Source organism: Diadema setosum, chromosome 14 (assembly GCF_964275005.1).
Source record: "Diadema setosum chromosome 14, eeDiaSeto1, whole genome shotgun sequence".
NCBI lineage: Eukaryota > Metazoa > Echinodermata > Echinoidea > Diadematoida > Diadematidae > Diadema > Diadema setosum.
In genome coordinates this window covers 15,659,595-15,677,744 of record NC_092698.1, presented here as the reverse complement: position 1 = coordinate 15,677,744, position 18,150 = coordinate 15,659,595, and the positions used below count along the sequence as shown (strand labels likewise).

Genomic DNA, 18,150 nt, shown 5'->3' with positions numbered 1-18,150 from the left:
GAGATGATAATCATATTGTTTCAGAATCCCCCATGACCTCAATTGATAAATTGAATACAGTTTGCGACGTTACCAGGGGAGCTAAATATGAGTAGGATAAAGAGACGGTAGCATGGTCAGAATGGGCTTTAGGGTTACAGGGCCCTACTCTTTCAAGTTGGTCGTCTACGAGATTTCGACTGACAAATACAATAGTCTTCAATTTCTCAAAGGTCCTGTTTACCTTTGGGAGCAGTGATAATCTTCAAGGTATCAGTTTTGAAGCATATTGTATGTAGGTCAGTTTTATCACAAAACATCCTACTATATTTCTTTTTTGCAATAAAGCCTAAAATATAAGGAGATATCACTATTAGTTTTCTTACTTAACCATAAGTGTGGACGGTTTAGCCTGGAAACATTTTTATTATAACTATTGTTCACATTTTGTATTTTAACAATACTTATCATCGATTATACTGGTTCAAATTTTTACATTGGTTGTTTCTATCCCTAACTCAAATTTTAAAACTATTTTGAAACAATAATGCTGGGTTTTTGTTTCATCTGCAAATGGTAAATTATGCCTTTAATATCGTCTGATTGGTCAATTTGACGTTGTCTATACACTTTGCATCGGAGGGATCTCTGTACTACTCTACATGCATTACTCTTTTTGTTTTTTCAGTTTCACTCTGTCGGTGTAATGGAATGCGTAGATTATTTTCAATCGATCATTAATATTCTCCTTATCCCTGGCAATAGGGTTCATCTCCGTTCGTGGTGAGGTAGAAGGCGCCCTCACCGTCGGCTTTGTCGGCCCTATAGCCCATTTGTGGGCAGACGGTGTCATCGCAATTCTGGGCCGACCCATTGTCGATATCTTCCCACGTCTCGGCTTTCTGTTTAGCCATGAACGAGCACGGGTTCCAAATGCTCTCGATGTAATATTCCACAGCTCGACTGTGATCACATGTTACCGACAAAAACGGGCAACCCGGCATGTCCATTCCTCCATTGGGGTAGAAATCCTGATGGCCGAGCTAAAATGGCAGATAAACGGCACAACCACAAAGGTGAGTGTGATCGAAATAATACAAACCATACCGCTATACTTTTCTCTTCTTGTCTTCATTTCCCCACTTTAACTTATTTACCCATTATTGAGTCGAACTGAATTTGAATTAACATTCTCTTTAAAAGAAAAAAAAAAGAATTAGCAACATTTCTGAAGAAAGAAGAAATAAAAAATCAAAACGAGACATGTTTGTTGCCGGGCAAGGCAAGTAGTTCCCAAACAGAGTTGATTTCTTATATGTCTAACAATCTATTGTAGAATAGAAAATCTGGGCATTGTTTCGTCTCATGTTGAACGTATTAGAACACCGAGGGCGCTGGAACCAAATCGATAAGCAGCCACATTTTCCCATGACACACTGCCATAAAATCTGACGAGAACCTTAGCTACACTCGAGAAATATGACTCGGATGCGTGTATTAAGAGTGTAACATCGAGAAAAATAATAGAAGCCTATAATATTATTGACTATCAAGACATTCCCAAAAATTTGAACGAATCAGGTGCGCGGGGTAGTCATCACAAAGTTTGCTATTGCATTATTTTATAAAGCATTAATGGCAATGTAAAAGGCAAATCAATATTGCAGGTACTGCTAAAAGATAAAGATGTCATTTCAAGCGAAAATACTCTTCTATACACATTTGTAGCAAATGCATTTAATAATAAATGCAGTTTGCAGAGTGCACAAAAAGGGATCCTCCAAAATTCATATTCTGGCTTAAAACTATACGATTTTGGATTATTTTTGGATAATTATTGTCGGCTAGAATTTCTCCTGATACACTTTCAAACAAAAAGAAAGATCATCATCATCATCATCAACATTATCGTCATCATCACGAAAACTGGCAAGAATTTTGCTCGGTAAACCCCCGCAAAAAAAAAAAAAAAAAAAAAAAAAATTATAATAATGCCGCGAGGACAACGTATAACGCCAATGACTCCATAATGTACTGCGGCTTGCTCGTCATCCAGGGGATACATTGAATTGGACATCAGGGACGAGGCTTTTGTCTTGTTTACAAAAAGATGCTGATCAATTTGGCTATCGAGTCGATTGAGTCGGTATTTTTTATTATTCATTTATTTCCTTGACTAAGGAAACCAAAACCCAAAGAGAAATGTGGATTGAGTGAAAGCAGCAACATACATTAAGAACACATCAGTGAAAGTTTGAGGAAAACCAGACAATCGATGCAAAAGTTATGTTTTTTTTTAAGTTTCGGTGTTAGAAGCGATGGATGGGGAGACTAATAGAGGTTATGACATCGTGCATGGACAATAATCATAAAGAAAATATAAAGGGAATTCCACATAATTCACTTTTTTTTAGCGTAATGAAAGAGAACTTGACTAACCGCTTTCAGAAAGCAGGGGGACCATTGCTACCCTTGACATATGTCAGTATCAAGTTGATGAAATGTGTAATTTTCTTGAAAAATGAATTCTTGTGGAATTCCCTTTTATATTTTCTTTATATTGTTGTCCTCATATGACGTCATAACCTTTTGTAGTCTCCTCATCCAGCGGTTCCAACACCAAAACTTTAAAAATTCATAACTTCTGCGTCGATTGTCTGATTTTCCTCAAACTTTCACTGATGTGTTCTACTAATGTAGCTGCTTTCACTCAACAGTGCTCAATCCACATTATTCTTTGGGTTTTGGTTTTATTCAAACAAAATGCATGTTTCCATGAAGTTTATCGATTTGTATATGTACAGACCAAAATTCATCAATAGCGGTCAACATACTTGGATGGAAGAGACATTTTAAATGCTGGAGTGTCTGAGGCCTAGTCTAAGACCCAAAAGGCCTACCTCGTCCATGAGTCCAGCGCCACCAAGTGCGATGATGTCACCGTCTGTGTGAAGCACATCGACGAAGAGGGCGTCTGTCGGATCCAGGCGACATTCCGGTTCCAAATCACCACCGAACTCAGGACCGGCTGGATCCATACCTAGATCAAGACACATTGAAAGAAAGACTTAGAGATGGAAAAGCTTGAAAATATGTGGAGAGAAAATAATTATGACAATTAATTACGTTAAAAGTTCCGAAAAGATTGAACAACGTGATAAGTGTTAAATTGATACTTGCCATACTGTATGCAGGTACATACACGCTTTAAAAAAACCCGCTTAGATTGGCAGTTCTTTCTTTGTCCTTTTCATGTTAATATGCGAGACATAATTACAGAGAAAATGATTCAAGCTAATCCGGTTTTGCATTTGACTGATTCAAATAAGAAATACTGGGACTGTCACATGCCCCCCCCCCCACTTTTTTTGCACCATACAAAGGAATGCATAAGGTGTCGCCACTTTGGCCCTCCCCCCCCCCCCCCCCCACACACACCTTTTTTTTTTACCCCTGAAGAAATAGCTAGAAACCTTAAAGTGTGAGCGCGGTAAGGTTAGTCAGTATTGGCTTGTCAGCTGAGGAAACCCCGGAAGTGGCACCAGAAGTTGCGCTGAAGACCGTTTTAATTAATTATTTTATTTTATTTTTTTTATTTTTATTTCATTTTATTTTATTTTATTTTTTTTTTTGCTCGTCGGCGGAAGAAATCCGGAAGTGGAATGAGAAAGATGAGATAAAGACCTTTAATTTAATTTCATTTTTTTAATTTTTTTAAAATATTTTTTGCTTGTTACCTCATGAAACCCGGAAGTGCCCCCCCCCCCCACACACACACACACACACTTTTGAAAAAGTTCCGCCGGCCGTGTCATACATGCTATACAATCCACCATTTACGCATAGCACAGACCGTGACAGTTATGTCGTTATTGCGTGAAGACACCGTCCTGTGCGAGTATAAATGGATGCGACATGTAAGGGATTGGAGGAATAGTGCAACTGAAAATTCAGATACTCTTCGCACAAAAAAAAAAAAAAAAAAAAAAAAAAAAAAAAAAAAAAAACCATCAAACAAAGAAAGAAACGCAATCGAAAAAACCGAAATAAAATGACAACCAAAAATCTCACCGGAAATTCGACCAATCATGCCGCCACACGCCTCCCCAGCGTAGCCCCCCGTGTGGGCACCGAGGCTGTGGCCAATGATGTGCATAGAGCTGAGGGCTGCATATTTCAGCGTGTGGAATGCTTGAATGAGCGCCGCTACTTCTCGCCCAACGACTCGAGTGTTCGCCCTGCTCTGAGTATAACCGCGGGATGCACCTGGGTTCCAGTCAACCATTACCACATTTACGTCGTACTGGACGTTATTACAGTGAAGTAGAACAGGACCATAGACCATGGGAATAAAAGAGCCAAAGACAAACATTAAGATGGATGAATCATGTGCAAACATATTAAAATCAGTTGGGCTAATCTTGTTATTGTCTATTGCTAAGTTATAAGTCTCTGGGAGAACACCGACTTGTATTAGCGACATGGTGCTAGGAAATCAGTTCTATTTATTTAGACAAAAACAGCGGAAGGCTCATTGGCAGCCAAGTTTGGGATCATCACGAAGCTAAGACACAAATTATTTGTCACAATCTCTGGCCTACAATAGAGGGGGTTATCGAATAGTGCTTAACAAATAGTAATGATAATTGGACTAGTTTGTAGCATATCAGCTTAGTATAGTGTTATTTCATAATAATAAATGTATATATATATATATATATATATATATATATACATATACATGATATATATCATATATATATATATATATGTATATATATATATATATATATACATGATATATATCATATATATATATATATATATATATATATGAAGGGTTTGTTTGCAAAAACCGATGTCCATTTTTGAAGATTTTGAAGTACGATCTCTGTTATAAAGTACAAAATAATACCTTTTAAATGATATATTGGTCACTACATAAAAAGGTATATTTTTCAAATTATGGTCAAAAGAAGCAAAATTTTTCTTATTATTCTCTTTATTTTTCTTGACCTTTAATCGCAAATATCTCCATTTGACAAATATGGACTTATCGGTTTTTGCAAACAAACTTTTCATAAATATCGCAAAATACCATGTTTAGGTGAGGAAATTAACACTCTTTAACAATTTTTAAGAACATTCCAGTAAGCTGTACTGGAGTAAAGAGGTCGGAACGGTCATGTTTTTTTTTTTTTTTTATTATTATTATTGACTATTTTGGCCTAATACTGTGCGTGAAGTCTCAACGAGCAATATGAACTATGAAGTGCAAGATAATCTTAAATGTATTTGAAGGACATTCTACAAACTATCTGACCCTACTGACAAAATTAAAACAACAACAACAAAACAAACTTCGTTATTGAGGATTTTGGCCTACGTTTTGAAGAAACGTGTTCTTCATCTCTATCCATGATGCTCCCCCCATGCTGTCCGTGTAACCGTGGATCAAAAACTTCGTGTCTCTGTCAGCCTGGAAATGTGAAGCCGTGATGGTTGCTGCGTTCTCGTGGTCAATGGCGTCGCCAGTGTTTTGGTTGTCTCGGGTGTACAACTTGAACGAGGTACCGACATCATCGGGCGAGTCGGGTGTTCGCCAATGACATGCACGGGAAGTTTCGAAACACCAATCATCGTAACATACCGAACCTAATGATGCTGGGTAAAGGGAAAACAAAAAATAGACAAACAAGCAGAGGCAATAAGCCTATTAGTAATCTAAAGTGAAACTGATTAATCTCCATGAAATTCAGTCCAAAGACCAAAAGGCCCTAATATGCTGTGTTTACCCACAAGATCCCGGCGGCCATGGCAGTTTCAAGCCACCGTGAACAAAACGGAGGGCATGACACAGCGTTGGGGATGGGATTGACAAACGTAACAGGCCGTTAGTGCCATGGAAGCCGGGTCAGATTTTTAAACTGTCAAAAACAAGAGACCCGCGGGTCTAGCGCTCACCTGAGTATCGCAAGGTCACCTTTCACGCAGTCACTAGTCTAAATTATTCACAGCTCTACCAAAATTTGACCAGGCATTCTCAGGTAGAAGATGAAAATGTACAATAAGGGCCCAAATTTTTTAAGATTCCTTAATTATTGGGGATTGGGGCCCCCTGGGGCCCTCTGGGTGGGGCATGGTGCCCATTTTGATAAATTTATATCCTGACCCCCTAGGGATGCTACCTGTCAAGTTTGACGAAAATCCATCATGAGGTTTTCAGGAAGAAGATGAAAATGTACAATTCAGGCCCCCATTTGGACCTTCCCAACCACCCCCCCCCCCAACCCCTGCCCCCAAGAGGTGCACCCCTGGATCTCCTATGAACAAAATTAAAACTACAGTCATTAATGTACTCACTCATAGTATTATCGTACCTCTATAACTTCTGATTCTAGAGAAGATTTTTAAAGATTCCTTCATTTTGGGGGTTTGGACCCCCCTGGGGGCCCCCTGGGTGGGGCATGGTGCCCATTTTAACAAATTGAGATCCTAACCCCTTAGGGATGCTACATGTACCTGCCAAGTTTGGTGAAAATGGGTCATGGGGTTCTAAAGAAGAAGATGAAAATGTACAATTTAGGCCCCATTAGGACCCCTCCTCACCCCCTCCCCTGGGTCCCAAGGGGGGCACCCCTGATTCTGCCATGAACAAACTTAAAACTACAGTCATCAATGTACTAACTCATAGTATTAACTTAGCTCCATCACTTCTGGTTCTAGAGAAGAAGATTTTTAAAGATTCCTTAATTTGGGGGGGTTGCCCCCCTGGGGGCCCCCTGGGTGGGGGCATGGTGCCCATTTTAACAAATTGAGTTCCTAACCCCCCTAGGATGCTACATGCCAAGTTTGGTGAAAATGGGTCATGGGGTTCTCAAGAAGAAGATGAAAATGTACAATTTAGGCCCCATTAGAACCCCTCCCCACCCCCTCCCCTGGGTCCCAAGGGGGGCACCCCTGATCCTGCCATGAACAAACTTGAAACTACAGTCATCAATGTACTAACTCATAGTATTAACTTAGCTCTATCACTTCTGGTTCTAGAGAAGAAGATTTTTACAGATTCCTTAATTTTGGGGGGTTTGGCCCCCCTGTGGCCCCCTGGGTAGGGCATGGTGCCCATTTTAACAAATTGACTTTCTAACCCCCTAGGGATGCTACCTGCCAAGTTTGATGAAAATCGGTCCTGGGGTTTTCAAGAAGAAGATGAAAATGTAAAAAGTTTACGCACGACGCACGACGCACGACGGACGACGGACGACGGACGACGGACGCCAGATGAAGGGCGACCGCAATAGCTCACTTGAGCCTTTGGCTCAGGTGAGCTAAAAATGCTACGGCAGTCCCGGTAGGGCCTACTTATGAGATTAAAGTTTGTAATGAAACGGGGTGAACGAAAGAAAAAGAAGAAAGTAATAATTAGATTAAAAAAAGAAAAGTGACAGCATTTAATATGCCGTAACAGATTTTGGAGGCTGTCCGCAATGGGACTTGACAGGAAATATTGCGTAGCCTAGCCTGATAAGACGCTTTAATGATAGCTGCATGTTCACCGGAGCCAGGTCTGGAAAGAACTAGACTAGAATACGGAGGAGAAAAAACAAACAAACAAACAAACAGGAGAATATCTCATCTAGAACAGCACACTACGTTCTGGGCAAACGTTGTTAGCCTTGGGACATTACAAACATAAATAACTTTTTGATGGGTAACTTCGTCTTGAATGGAAGTTATTTCAGGAGAACTGATGAGTTATATTATGATCCAATAAAGATTATGCACTTTTGTGCAAGCATGAGGAGAGAGCTGAATGCTACTTTCTGGTATCGTATAATAATAAATAGATATATCAATAAGGGGCGGAGTCATTGGGTGTTGTCGATATCAGTAAGTCAACACTAAGATTTGACATGAATAAAATTCTGATTTTGGTTATAATTAGCTGAATACCAATACAACTAGGCAAAATCCACTATAGGTATGATTACGTAGGCCTACTTATTTCTTCCATTTGTTGCCATATTCCGACAGTCTGACAGATAAAACAAAAATTATTATGTCGTGTAATAGGGAGACCATGGAGATAATTATTATAGCTCCGTGGGGGAGACCAGATCAGGGCACGGTTTGAAACTAAACAAACAAACAACCAAAACAAAACAAAAATGCCAAACTCGACAGGGCACAAACGTGGACTAGGCAAGTTCAGCCGAGCAGCACTGACTCCGCGGGTCTGCGCAGATGTATGAGACCGCCCACCCCCCCCCCCCCCCATCTCAATTTTTCTTTTCTTTTCTCCGGACCTATCTATATAGTGTGAGTAAACTATCTCAAGGCATTCAGTAGCCGAAACGTTCTTGGTAATGAATGTACTGACCTTAAACCAAGCTCCTCATTAAGAAATCCTTGAGGACTCAGAAAGAGAGTTAGCAGTCATCCCTAAACTAGTTGATACAGAGTGAAATTACTTATTCATAATGAACAAAGAGGAAATTCACAATACAACCAACGTTAGCATAAACAAACAAGTAAATGGTTTTCCCATGCGAACGTACAACATATAATTTTACTATCTCCTCCATAGCCCCCTCTTTTGTACTTTCATGAAGGTTTAACACAAAAGTAATAAGATTCACTTACACACACACACACACACACAAACATATGTATATATATATATATATATATATATATATATATATATATATATATATGTTAAACAATACATACCGATACGATGTAAAATCACTCCCGCCCTCAAAGACTGAGAAAATAATTTCGTGATAAAAATGGTCTCATGAGAAAGGCATGACTTTGTAAATTTCTTTAAGTCTTTGTCATGTTCGTGCGGCAGCAAAATGATTGGTGGGCAGTTTACACTGTTCATCGAAATCAGTCTATAAAGTCTAATTTTCCTACTCGACAAACTATCCATGCCTCCTCAACTTACAACTACTAGTTGGGAGCTAGTAACTTTTAACTACCTGGAAGAAGAAAACAAAAACAGAAAAAAGATCTTCCAGAATCGCTGAACTTACACGTTGCAATACAACTCAAGATTGCGATGACAAGTCCAGGAGATTTCATGATGACCGTATGAATAGCCACGGGTTAGCAGCAGCTGTATTGAATCTCAGGATATGTTCTGCGGGAAGGCTGGAGTGGATCTTCTTTTTATACCCTTCACAATCTCTGTAGCGCCTTATCTGGCCGCAGTTAGTGACGTCAGCCTGTGTAAATTCTGGTCACAGTTTATTCTTTTCATTGAAACCCTACGTGGTGGACAGGAGGTGATTATGAGATAAGTATAGTTCTTATTACTCATTAATTTCCAAGATATCTATATAAGCTGCTGTTTTACGTATAATTACGACGTAATGACCGAACTCGAATCGGCAAAGTTATGAGGCCATTAGTGGTAATTGTGTAATGCTATCACACACACCACCTGTGAAACAGTGGAACATTTAAATATTTTCACACGTTTTGTTCCCGTTTTTTTGTTTCGTTTTATTTTTCAAGGCACGACAGATGTGGGTCTTAGCTTTGACCCCATTAGTTCATACCCTACTTTAGTTTTAGCTTTAGTTTTAAAAGTTTCCTGTTCAAAACATCCCATCTTGACCTTCCATTCTGCAATGATTTCCACATTGGAAGCAAATGTCAATGGTATGAATACAAATTCTCATTATGATGGATAAAGTATTTAATTATATAGGAAATGGCCGGTCTAATTATTAATCGACAGTCGCAGTAGCCTGCTCCCCTCCTCTTCCTAAAACATCATTGTATAGAAAAGGACGGAAATAGAGCTATGACTTTGAGAGATGTACTACTATATCAAATTTGAATGTACTGTGTATGCCTCGGCAAGATGCTTATGATTCAGGGAAAAAAAAATCGAGAGGCTGCTGCTACGCAGTGGGTTTTCGTGAGTGTGTTTCTCCTAACTCATACTTAAAGATAAATGTTAACACAAATTCCCACTGAAACTCTAATAGGATACAAGATATTATTCCAATTTCTTTAAAGTATGCCTTGGCATGAATTACATATGTTTCGAACTTTTCCGTGTGATTCCACACACTAAGAAATCAGGGTTCAAAATTGAACCTCTAGGCGTGATGCAATAGCAGCACCCCTTTTCCCTCAAAATTTGAACCCCTGTCTAGGGTTCAATTTTGAACCCCATAAAAATGAACCCTTTTCCCTCAAAATTTGAACCCCTGTCTAGGGTTCAATTTTGAATTCCATAAAAATGAACCCTCTGAGTTCAAAACTGAACCTCAAGGTTTATTTTTTGCACCCAGGCAGGTTAAAAATTGAACCTCTGAAGGATACATTGTTTAACCTCAAGGTTGTAAAAAGGTTCATTCTTCCACCCAAAAGGGTTAATTTTTGAACTTTTCAGATATCAAAATTGAACCCTTTGTGGTGCAGTTACGCTCCCTGGTTTTTATTTTTCCTCCTTAATGGGTTACATATATTATATATATATATATATAATATACATGTATTAAATAGACATATATATAATATACAATATTACATACAATATTATATGTATTATATATCCTGCTGAAATAATGGAGATGTTCAAGCTTAAAGTACAGCACAGTGTTCACAGTTGTTCAATCAAACACATACTCCTTAGCAATGCCAACACATACTCCTTAACAATGCCACCACCAATTCATTGTACATGCTGCTCATACTTCATGTTTGGCACACACTTTGTACAGAGAAATTAAAACATCTCTGCATCACAGATGATTACATTTCATGTTTGTTTAATAAAGTCTTGGGATGATAAAAAACGAGGAAAATTAGATAAAGAGAAAATCCCCATTTTCGTACATTATCTAAGTACAGTTCATCATTTGGTACATACAAACTTGTCACTTTCATTTGTCAAGATGGATGCATTTCTGCATTCACACAAAAATGCACATGTATTGATTTTATAGGCTAGGTTTTTATCATTCAAAACAAAGATTAAGTCAAATCAAGTTTTTGCATTATAATGTAATACATGTACAATAGAAAAAGTTAAATACAATACATGTACATAACATATACTCATACAGTAATGAAATACAATGTATATTCAAATTTTGTAAATAAGGGAAAACAATATTCCCTGATGAAAAAAGAAATGTATCAAAGGTCTGTCATTATATTATCATTACATCATTTTATTTCCCTATAAGAATTTCTTTATGACAAAAAATAAACATAAAAATCTCCCCCAAGCAGAAGAAAAAAATGAAACATTTGCAATCCATATGTGTTGTGCAAAAAGTACACTTTTATCATCTAAAGAAAGCAGAGCTGTTAATTCCAGATGTTGCATGTGCAAGCAGTTACAACACAGTGAATTCAGGTAAAACAAATAAAACAGTCGAATAAAAAGTATACATGTACATTACAAAACCTTCATGGTTAGTTTCCACATGCATAGAAGGAAACAAAATGGCCACAATACTTTCCAGCTACATGTCTATGCAAATGAATGAAAATACTTCTAGAAACCTTCAAAAAAGATAAAGATCATTAACAAGTAATCAAAGCACAGTACACAAATATTAGTAGGATTTCCGTGAACACATCTTTACACGGCTAATGTTTACATACAATAATTGTAAAGGTTAGTATCCTCACCTGTTACATAACAGATGGAAAAGAAGGATACCAAGTTTGCTGAAACTGCAATAAAATATATAATCAACACCACTAATACACACACATGCAAATTGTGACAAGCAAAAAAGGAAAAAGGACCCCCCCCCTCCCTCCTTCCTCTAACAGCATCCAATTAACCAAAAGTATGGGGATATGTCTATTCCATCGATATAGGGATGGCATTTGTAACTAGAATCACATTGTATATAGTACGAGATATGATAGAAGACAGAGGAACACTCAGAGATAATAGTACGATAGCATAGGCAGGATAGGAGAGGCATAAAACAGGAAGGTACAGGAATTGTCCAGCTTTATACAGAAACTTGAATGATACCACTGTACTACAGTGTAATTCTCAGTGCTGGCTCAAGGCTAAAATTCATCTTCCACCCAAAACATCAAAATGCAGCTTATATTCATAAGCGAGAATGACAAGAAAACCAAACTACTCTATTATAGCTGCAAGAATTTCTATAACAACCTCGAGGATGATAGTACTGTACAAAGTGTCAGCATACAAAACAATACATTTTTTTAATGTTTTAGTCATTTAGGCAGAGGATGATACACAATGCAAAGCAGATACAAGTATTAACTCATCATCATACAAGTAGCCACAGGGTTGTAAATCTACAGTGATTTCTTTAAAATCATTCCATGAAGTGTTCTTCACAATATTACCTGCCAGTATTCTACATTGATTTTATGAAGACTGTTTCAGACTGTAGTTGATTGCCCTGGACAAAGGTTTCATCATGGATGCATCTGTAGAACTGAGTGAAGTGGTAGCGATTCATTCCACGAAGACAGCTGAAGAAGGTGCCTCAGTCATGCAGAATACCTGGGGGAAAACAACAACAACAACAAAAGTGTTACACTCTCCTCTGTATAGTGATACAAAAATGTACAATATATCATACATTTATTGAGAAGATTAATTTCTGGGAAGAAGGAAAACACCAAATTGAACATTTCTATGGGTTGCACTTTCCTGACAAATCACAAGCACAACACACTCTACACACCCTCTTAAGCTTAAATTTGATTGTAGGGTAACAATCTCAAAACAATGCTATACTACATGTACAATGTAATTCTAGAACTTTAATAGACCATACACTCTACACTGAAAATTTGAAAATGTTCTGCCATCTGGATGAAATATATGCCAATGAAGAACAGGTGAAGTCAAAATTACTTGTGGGGGCCATCAACCCTCTCCATGAAAAATGCCATACTGATCATGTACAGAGTTTTCACATTCAATGCAAAAATGCAGATTAACCTTGAACTGGGAACAACTGTTGATTGAGAGAAGAGAGATGACCAGTCCAGTCGTATACTGGGACAAATGTCTTGTCCAGGATCATCCTCCTTTTATGTTGATGCAGTGACTGCATCAGCAATTCGGTACAGCGTATTTGGCCCAGTATACACTGGACTCCTGTTATAATGAGGTCCTCAGGGCCTACAGTTTTCTTTCGTTTTATCACAGTTTTGTTACAACCAAACAAATAAACAATAAAGCAACAAATGTAGAGCCAATAACATTATGGCCTCAATTTCAATTTTGTTGTAACGTTATTTATTAGAACATGAGTGCACTGTGTGTATGTATAAAGATTGATGCATTAAAGAGTTCCATAAATAATACATCTGAACATACAATGCAAAAAAAAAAAATGAGGCACAGCAGTTTCGTGATCAACTCACAGTATTGTTCTTTGGTAGATCCATTACAGGTCAGTTGCAGGTTAGGTGGCAGCGACATATGGCAGCAGACCTTTCCGGACTTTGCGAAATGTTGGCAAGGTTTATTTCTTCCTTGGCGTTGTAGTGTTGCGATTCCTGCGTTAAATCTATTAAGTACAAAAGTAAACCAAATACATGGTATGTCATCTTTGATAATCGAACTAAAAAACAACAGTAATGTAGAGCTGTGCAAGAAAGAATTGGATGCTATACATATGGCCACAGGAACCAGGGGGACTCGGGCCCCTACTTTTTCGGCACCATACAAAGGAAAACATTATAAGGTGTACCCACTTCGGGTCCCAACCCCCCCCCCCCCAACTTTCTTTACCCGAAAGTGTGTAAGTGGCACTAGAAAGAAATACATGTAGATAAAAACCTCGAAGTGTGAGCACCATAAGGATCTGTTTTTGCGCTGAATACTTTTTTGTTTTGTTTTGTTGGTGTTTTGTTTTTTTTTGCTTGTAAGCTGAAACCTGGAAGTGGCACCAGAAGTTGCATTCGCGGCCTTTTTTTTTTTTTGCTTGTTAGCTCATGAAACTAGGAAGTCCCCCCCCCCCACTTTTGAAAACCTTCCGCCAACAGTGATACAAAGACTCTGCATGGCATACTGCAATTAATCTTACAAGATTAACCATTCCATCTTTGCAACTCTTACAGATAATTAATGCTGCATTTGCAACATTCATAAGAAAACAGTTTTTATATCAAAGGGAGCAAATGTGCATTTTCCTGGCCTGCAGAGAAAACTCACCTTTGCCTTGGTGTCACAAGTAGAGAAGAAGCTTTGACATCAGGTTTCATACCACGAATACTCCCAGGGAGTAGGATGCAATTCAGCGCAGCATAGTCCATAATGAAACAAACAACATCCTTCATTTGTTGTAAGGACAAGGATGCTTCAAACACCTTTGACCTGAAGAAAGAAAGAAAGGGGAAAAAGAAAGAAACTTGCAATGACAACACAGAAATTTGAATTTATATTGAACTGTTCATGTGCAGTAGGCCCTATAACAAATCTGCAGGTAACAGTGCCGTCAATGCAATACAAAGCACAGGGGTCTGAGTAACGTACATTTGTTGTACCACTTGTAACCTCAAATTTACCACCACCCACCAGTTTAATATGTAGATCAATGATGTCTGCACAGCGCATGGCGATGTCAATAGGCTATTATATAGATTGCCCACACTTAATACTAGTCTGCTACATGACTTACAACGCTGCTGGCAACTTGTATTTTCACCTCGAAATCAGTATAATTTGACTGTTGTTCACCATGTCCATAGATATAGAGTGTATACATGTAATGTAGATCTACTTGAAATATCTCTTCTTTGTTTTTTTTTTTTTTTTGTGTGTGTTTTTTTTTATAATCAGTACAGGTATCATCAGCTTCACACCCTTGCCACACTGACACAGCTAAACCTTTTTAGTCTAGCTAGTCGGCCACTACATACCGTACAGGAAACTTTTGTACTCAGTCTGCACTGTGTACTGTAATTGGTACAGACTGCGGCACTGTACAACCAAACCCAAGTAAGAAGGAATTTCTTTCACACTGATGATTACTAGCTGTACCTCCTCTGCCTTTGTACAGTTTGATGCACATTCTCTCATTCAGTGTTTCAATCACCGGTATCCCTCCGTATCATGTCACCGCGGACCGCGACTCTCACACAGCTTATCATGCAGACTGTATCAGGGTACAGGGGCATGCAGATATATGACTAGTGACAGTGCGCGATCGAGTCTTAGTCCCATACACAGTTGTAAAAGAGCCCGAACGCTTCGAGTTCGGGCAGGTCGCAACAGTTAGCTTACTGACTCTGTAGACTGTACAGTAAGTCAGTCTCGACTGTCTCATAAGCACATGCAATAGAAGACAAAACAGTATCACAAATCACTATACATTAAACTACCATTAGATTAAACAATGCAAACTGGTTTGCCTTATTTCTTGTCGATCCCTAAATGGCAGTATAGTAACCGTAAAAAGGCCCGTATTACTCCCCATTACTGCATTAGGTCATGTGATTTTACATACAGTGTATTTATACACGCGTGAACGTGGTAACAAAGAACGGCACGATAAACGATTGAAATTATTACCGAAGAAATGAAAGATCTAGCCGCACAGAAGCGCAACCCAAATAAGTCATGATTTGTGATCATTTACTCACCTTAATCTTGTATAAATCAGCAAGTCTTGCAACGAGAAAGCCCCGCTTCAATGCAATTGCATGGGAGTTCTAGAACGAATGGAAGTGAACTGTCGCGACGCTTTGCTTTGTGACACGTATGTACACATACCTAGCTAGCTCGCTGTATGTATGCGGTGGCGATGCGAGCTTACAAAAAAAAAAAAACGGAGCCTCGATCGTCTTCTCTGATGTGATTGGTTAATTTCCGGGATTGGCGTGTTAGTCTTTGCTCACGTACTGTTTATGAAACTGGCACGAACAAAAAATGCTATATCATTTTATCAAACACCAACAAACATCTTTATATTGATTGATTTGCAATCTTAAAGATGAACATCATCCACAATTCAAATCACTACTGATACTGCATTACAAATCCTAACATGTTTGAACGCAACAGTATGATCTAGATTTTTGTAGCAGACTAACTCTTCTATTTGGAGGTTCAAAAATTAATCTTTCTCAAAAATGAACCCCTTTTGGAGTAAATAGCACCCATAGAAGTTAAATATTCAACCCTAGTCCACGCAAGGGTGCATTGGGTCAAACTCAACCCCAAATTGAACCCTGATTTCTTAGTGTGCATTGGTTTTCTTTTCTGTCGTATTCGTGCCATTGTGACAATATTGATTTGATTGGCAGGATTTTCCTTTGGCTTCTGTATTTGAATAATCAAATCCTACAACAAATGACTCTATACGTATTGTCATTTTGAAAGAAGGAGTTATTAATAACTACAAGGTTTTGCTGAGACGAATGTTAATTGATTCACTAATTACCGTCTCATTAGCTTAATAGCTGCCCTAATGTTGCAGGTAAGAGGTGTAATTGATGAAGCCGCGTGTGTTTTATGTCCCGCATTCACACATGAGTTGAACTAATTGTAGCTGTAATGTCATTGGCACTCTGTTGTGTTGAATGATAGAACAATATTTGGAAATGTGAAAAATGGGTTAGTGAATATATTGTGTGCCTGTGTCCATGTGTGTGTAGTATACTTAAAGGACTAGTTCACCTTCATAGACATGTGCGTTGAGTGAATGCAGCATTATTAGTCGAACACATAAGTGAGGGTTTGAGGGAAATCAGACAATCATAGTTTGTGATGTCACATGTGTACAACGATATAAAGAAACTATAAAGAAAATTCAAAATATTTTCACTTTTCTCGCATAACAAAAGGTCACTTGACTTTTCTCTTTTAGAAGGAAGGGGTAATTATTACCTTTAATATACGTCAATAACAAGTTAAAGAAATGTGCACTTTATTTAAAAAAAGTAATGTTTTGTGAAATTCTCTTTTTATTTTCCTTATATCGTTGTACGCATCTGACATCATACGCTGTAGTAGTCTTCTCATCCAGCAGTGATTGCGCAGACACTTTAAAAATTCATAACTTTTAAACAGATTTTGAGCAGATATTCCCCAAACTTTCACCGATGTGTTATACTAATATTGCTGCAATCACCCAACCCACATGTCTATGAAGGTGAACTTGTCCGTTAAAGTCATAAAAAGATGCCAAGAATACCAAAAAAAAAAATAATAATAATAATCAAATCCTTTTCAACCATACAACTCATGGTATACAAGGAGGCAACAACTAACCTCAAACTCTCAGCTTTGAAACTATGTAGTTGAACATTCATGCTGATCGTAAGGACTATGCAAATCTCGAAGAAATAAGAGACACTACGTTAGGGAATAAAAGATTCAGGCAAACTGAATAAGACATTGTTGTAGATGTGAACTGTCACTTAACGTGCTTATGAGTTATGGAATAGCCAATTGGCAATCAACAAATCGATCCATTGTTCTTTCGGTCCATTTGACCACTCCTCCGTACACCAATAGGTCAATCAACAGATTTACTGATTCTTCAAATGCAGGGTCGTAACTTTGAGTCAAGACTGATCGCTATAGGTGAAGTAAACAATCCATCAAATCATTAGGTAACATGTCAAATGATATCATGTCCCGTGTTTTGACTTTCATTCGTGACGTATAGTACAAAGGAACATTGCTTCGGACATGACATTGTTTGATTTCCTTTGCATACAATACATTATCAGAGCTGACTCAGTGCAAAGTTAGAATCATCTAGCTTTTTTTTTTTTTTTTCATACCCCTCCCCTTCCCTTTCTCTCGCGCTCCCTCCCCCTTGCTTTCTCTCTGCATCAAATCGCATGAGGGCGCCCTCCAGGGAATTCGTCCATGCCCTCGGACGGACGAAGTTTTGATCCGTGCCGTAACACATTTTGATGCACTCAGTGACTTGCGCTGTAGTTGCAACGGAAAAACAAACAAACAGAGAAACAACCGTCAAAAAGTCCAGAATCTAGACTATGTTCGTCCAACATGCAAAATAAAAGTAACATTAGGAGACCAAGCGTTCGTGCCTGTGCAGCTCCTTAACTGTGGAATGACCTCTCATTGGAAGTCGGGAAACTCCCAACTGACATACTCAGTATTTCAATTCTATGATCTCTTAATTCATTCAAATTCATTTTGGACCATTCATATTA

At 38.3% G+C, this 18,150-nt stretch overlaps 1 protein-coding gene and 1 long non-coding RNA gene across 2 annotated transcripts; both read right to left on the bottom strand.

Moving 5' to 3' along the window:
- Positions 1–728: 728 nt before the first annotated feature.
- LOC140237960 (pancreatic lipase-related protein 2-like) lies at positions 729–9,069 on the bottom strand. The gene is made up of 5 exons (XM_072317890.1): positions 9,021–9,069; positions 5,366–5,643; positions 4,051–4,282; positions 2,880–3,019; positions 729–1,022 (listed from the first exon to the last, which is right to left on the bottom strand). Exons 1-5 carry the CDS (start codon positions 9,067–9,069, stop codon positions 729–731), a joined length of 993 nt encoding a protein of 330 aa, XP_072173991.1.
- Positions 9,070–11,772: 2,703 nt separating this feature from the next.
- Positions 11,773–15,698, bottom strand: LOC140237986 (uncharacterized). The gene is made up of 4 exons (XR_011901873.1): positions 15,604–15,698; positions 14,174–14,335; positions 13,381–13,526; positions 11,773–12,508 (listed from the first exon to the last, which is right to left on the bottom strand). It is a non-coding gene; the product is annotated as an uncharacterized lncRNA (long non-coding RNA).
- Between the last annotated feature and the right edge of the window lie 2,452 nt (positions 15,699–18,150).

Excerpts from the sequence above, each read along its gene's own strand:
- LOC140237960 (XM_072317890.1), bottom strand. The coding sequence starts at position 9,069 with ATGAAATCTCCTGGACTTGTCATCGCAATCTTGAGTTGTATTGCAACG. Across the intron at positions 4,283-5,365 it reads AGAACACGTTTCTTCAAAAC|TACGACGTAAATGTGGTAAT; the intron begins GTAGGCCAAAAT and ends AATAACGTCCAG. Across the intron at positions 3,020-4,050 it reads CATGATTGGTCGAATTTCCG|GTATGGATCCAGCCGGTCCT; the intron begins GTGAGATTTTTG and ends GTCTTGATCTAG.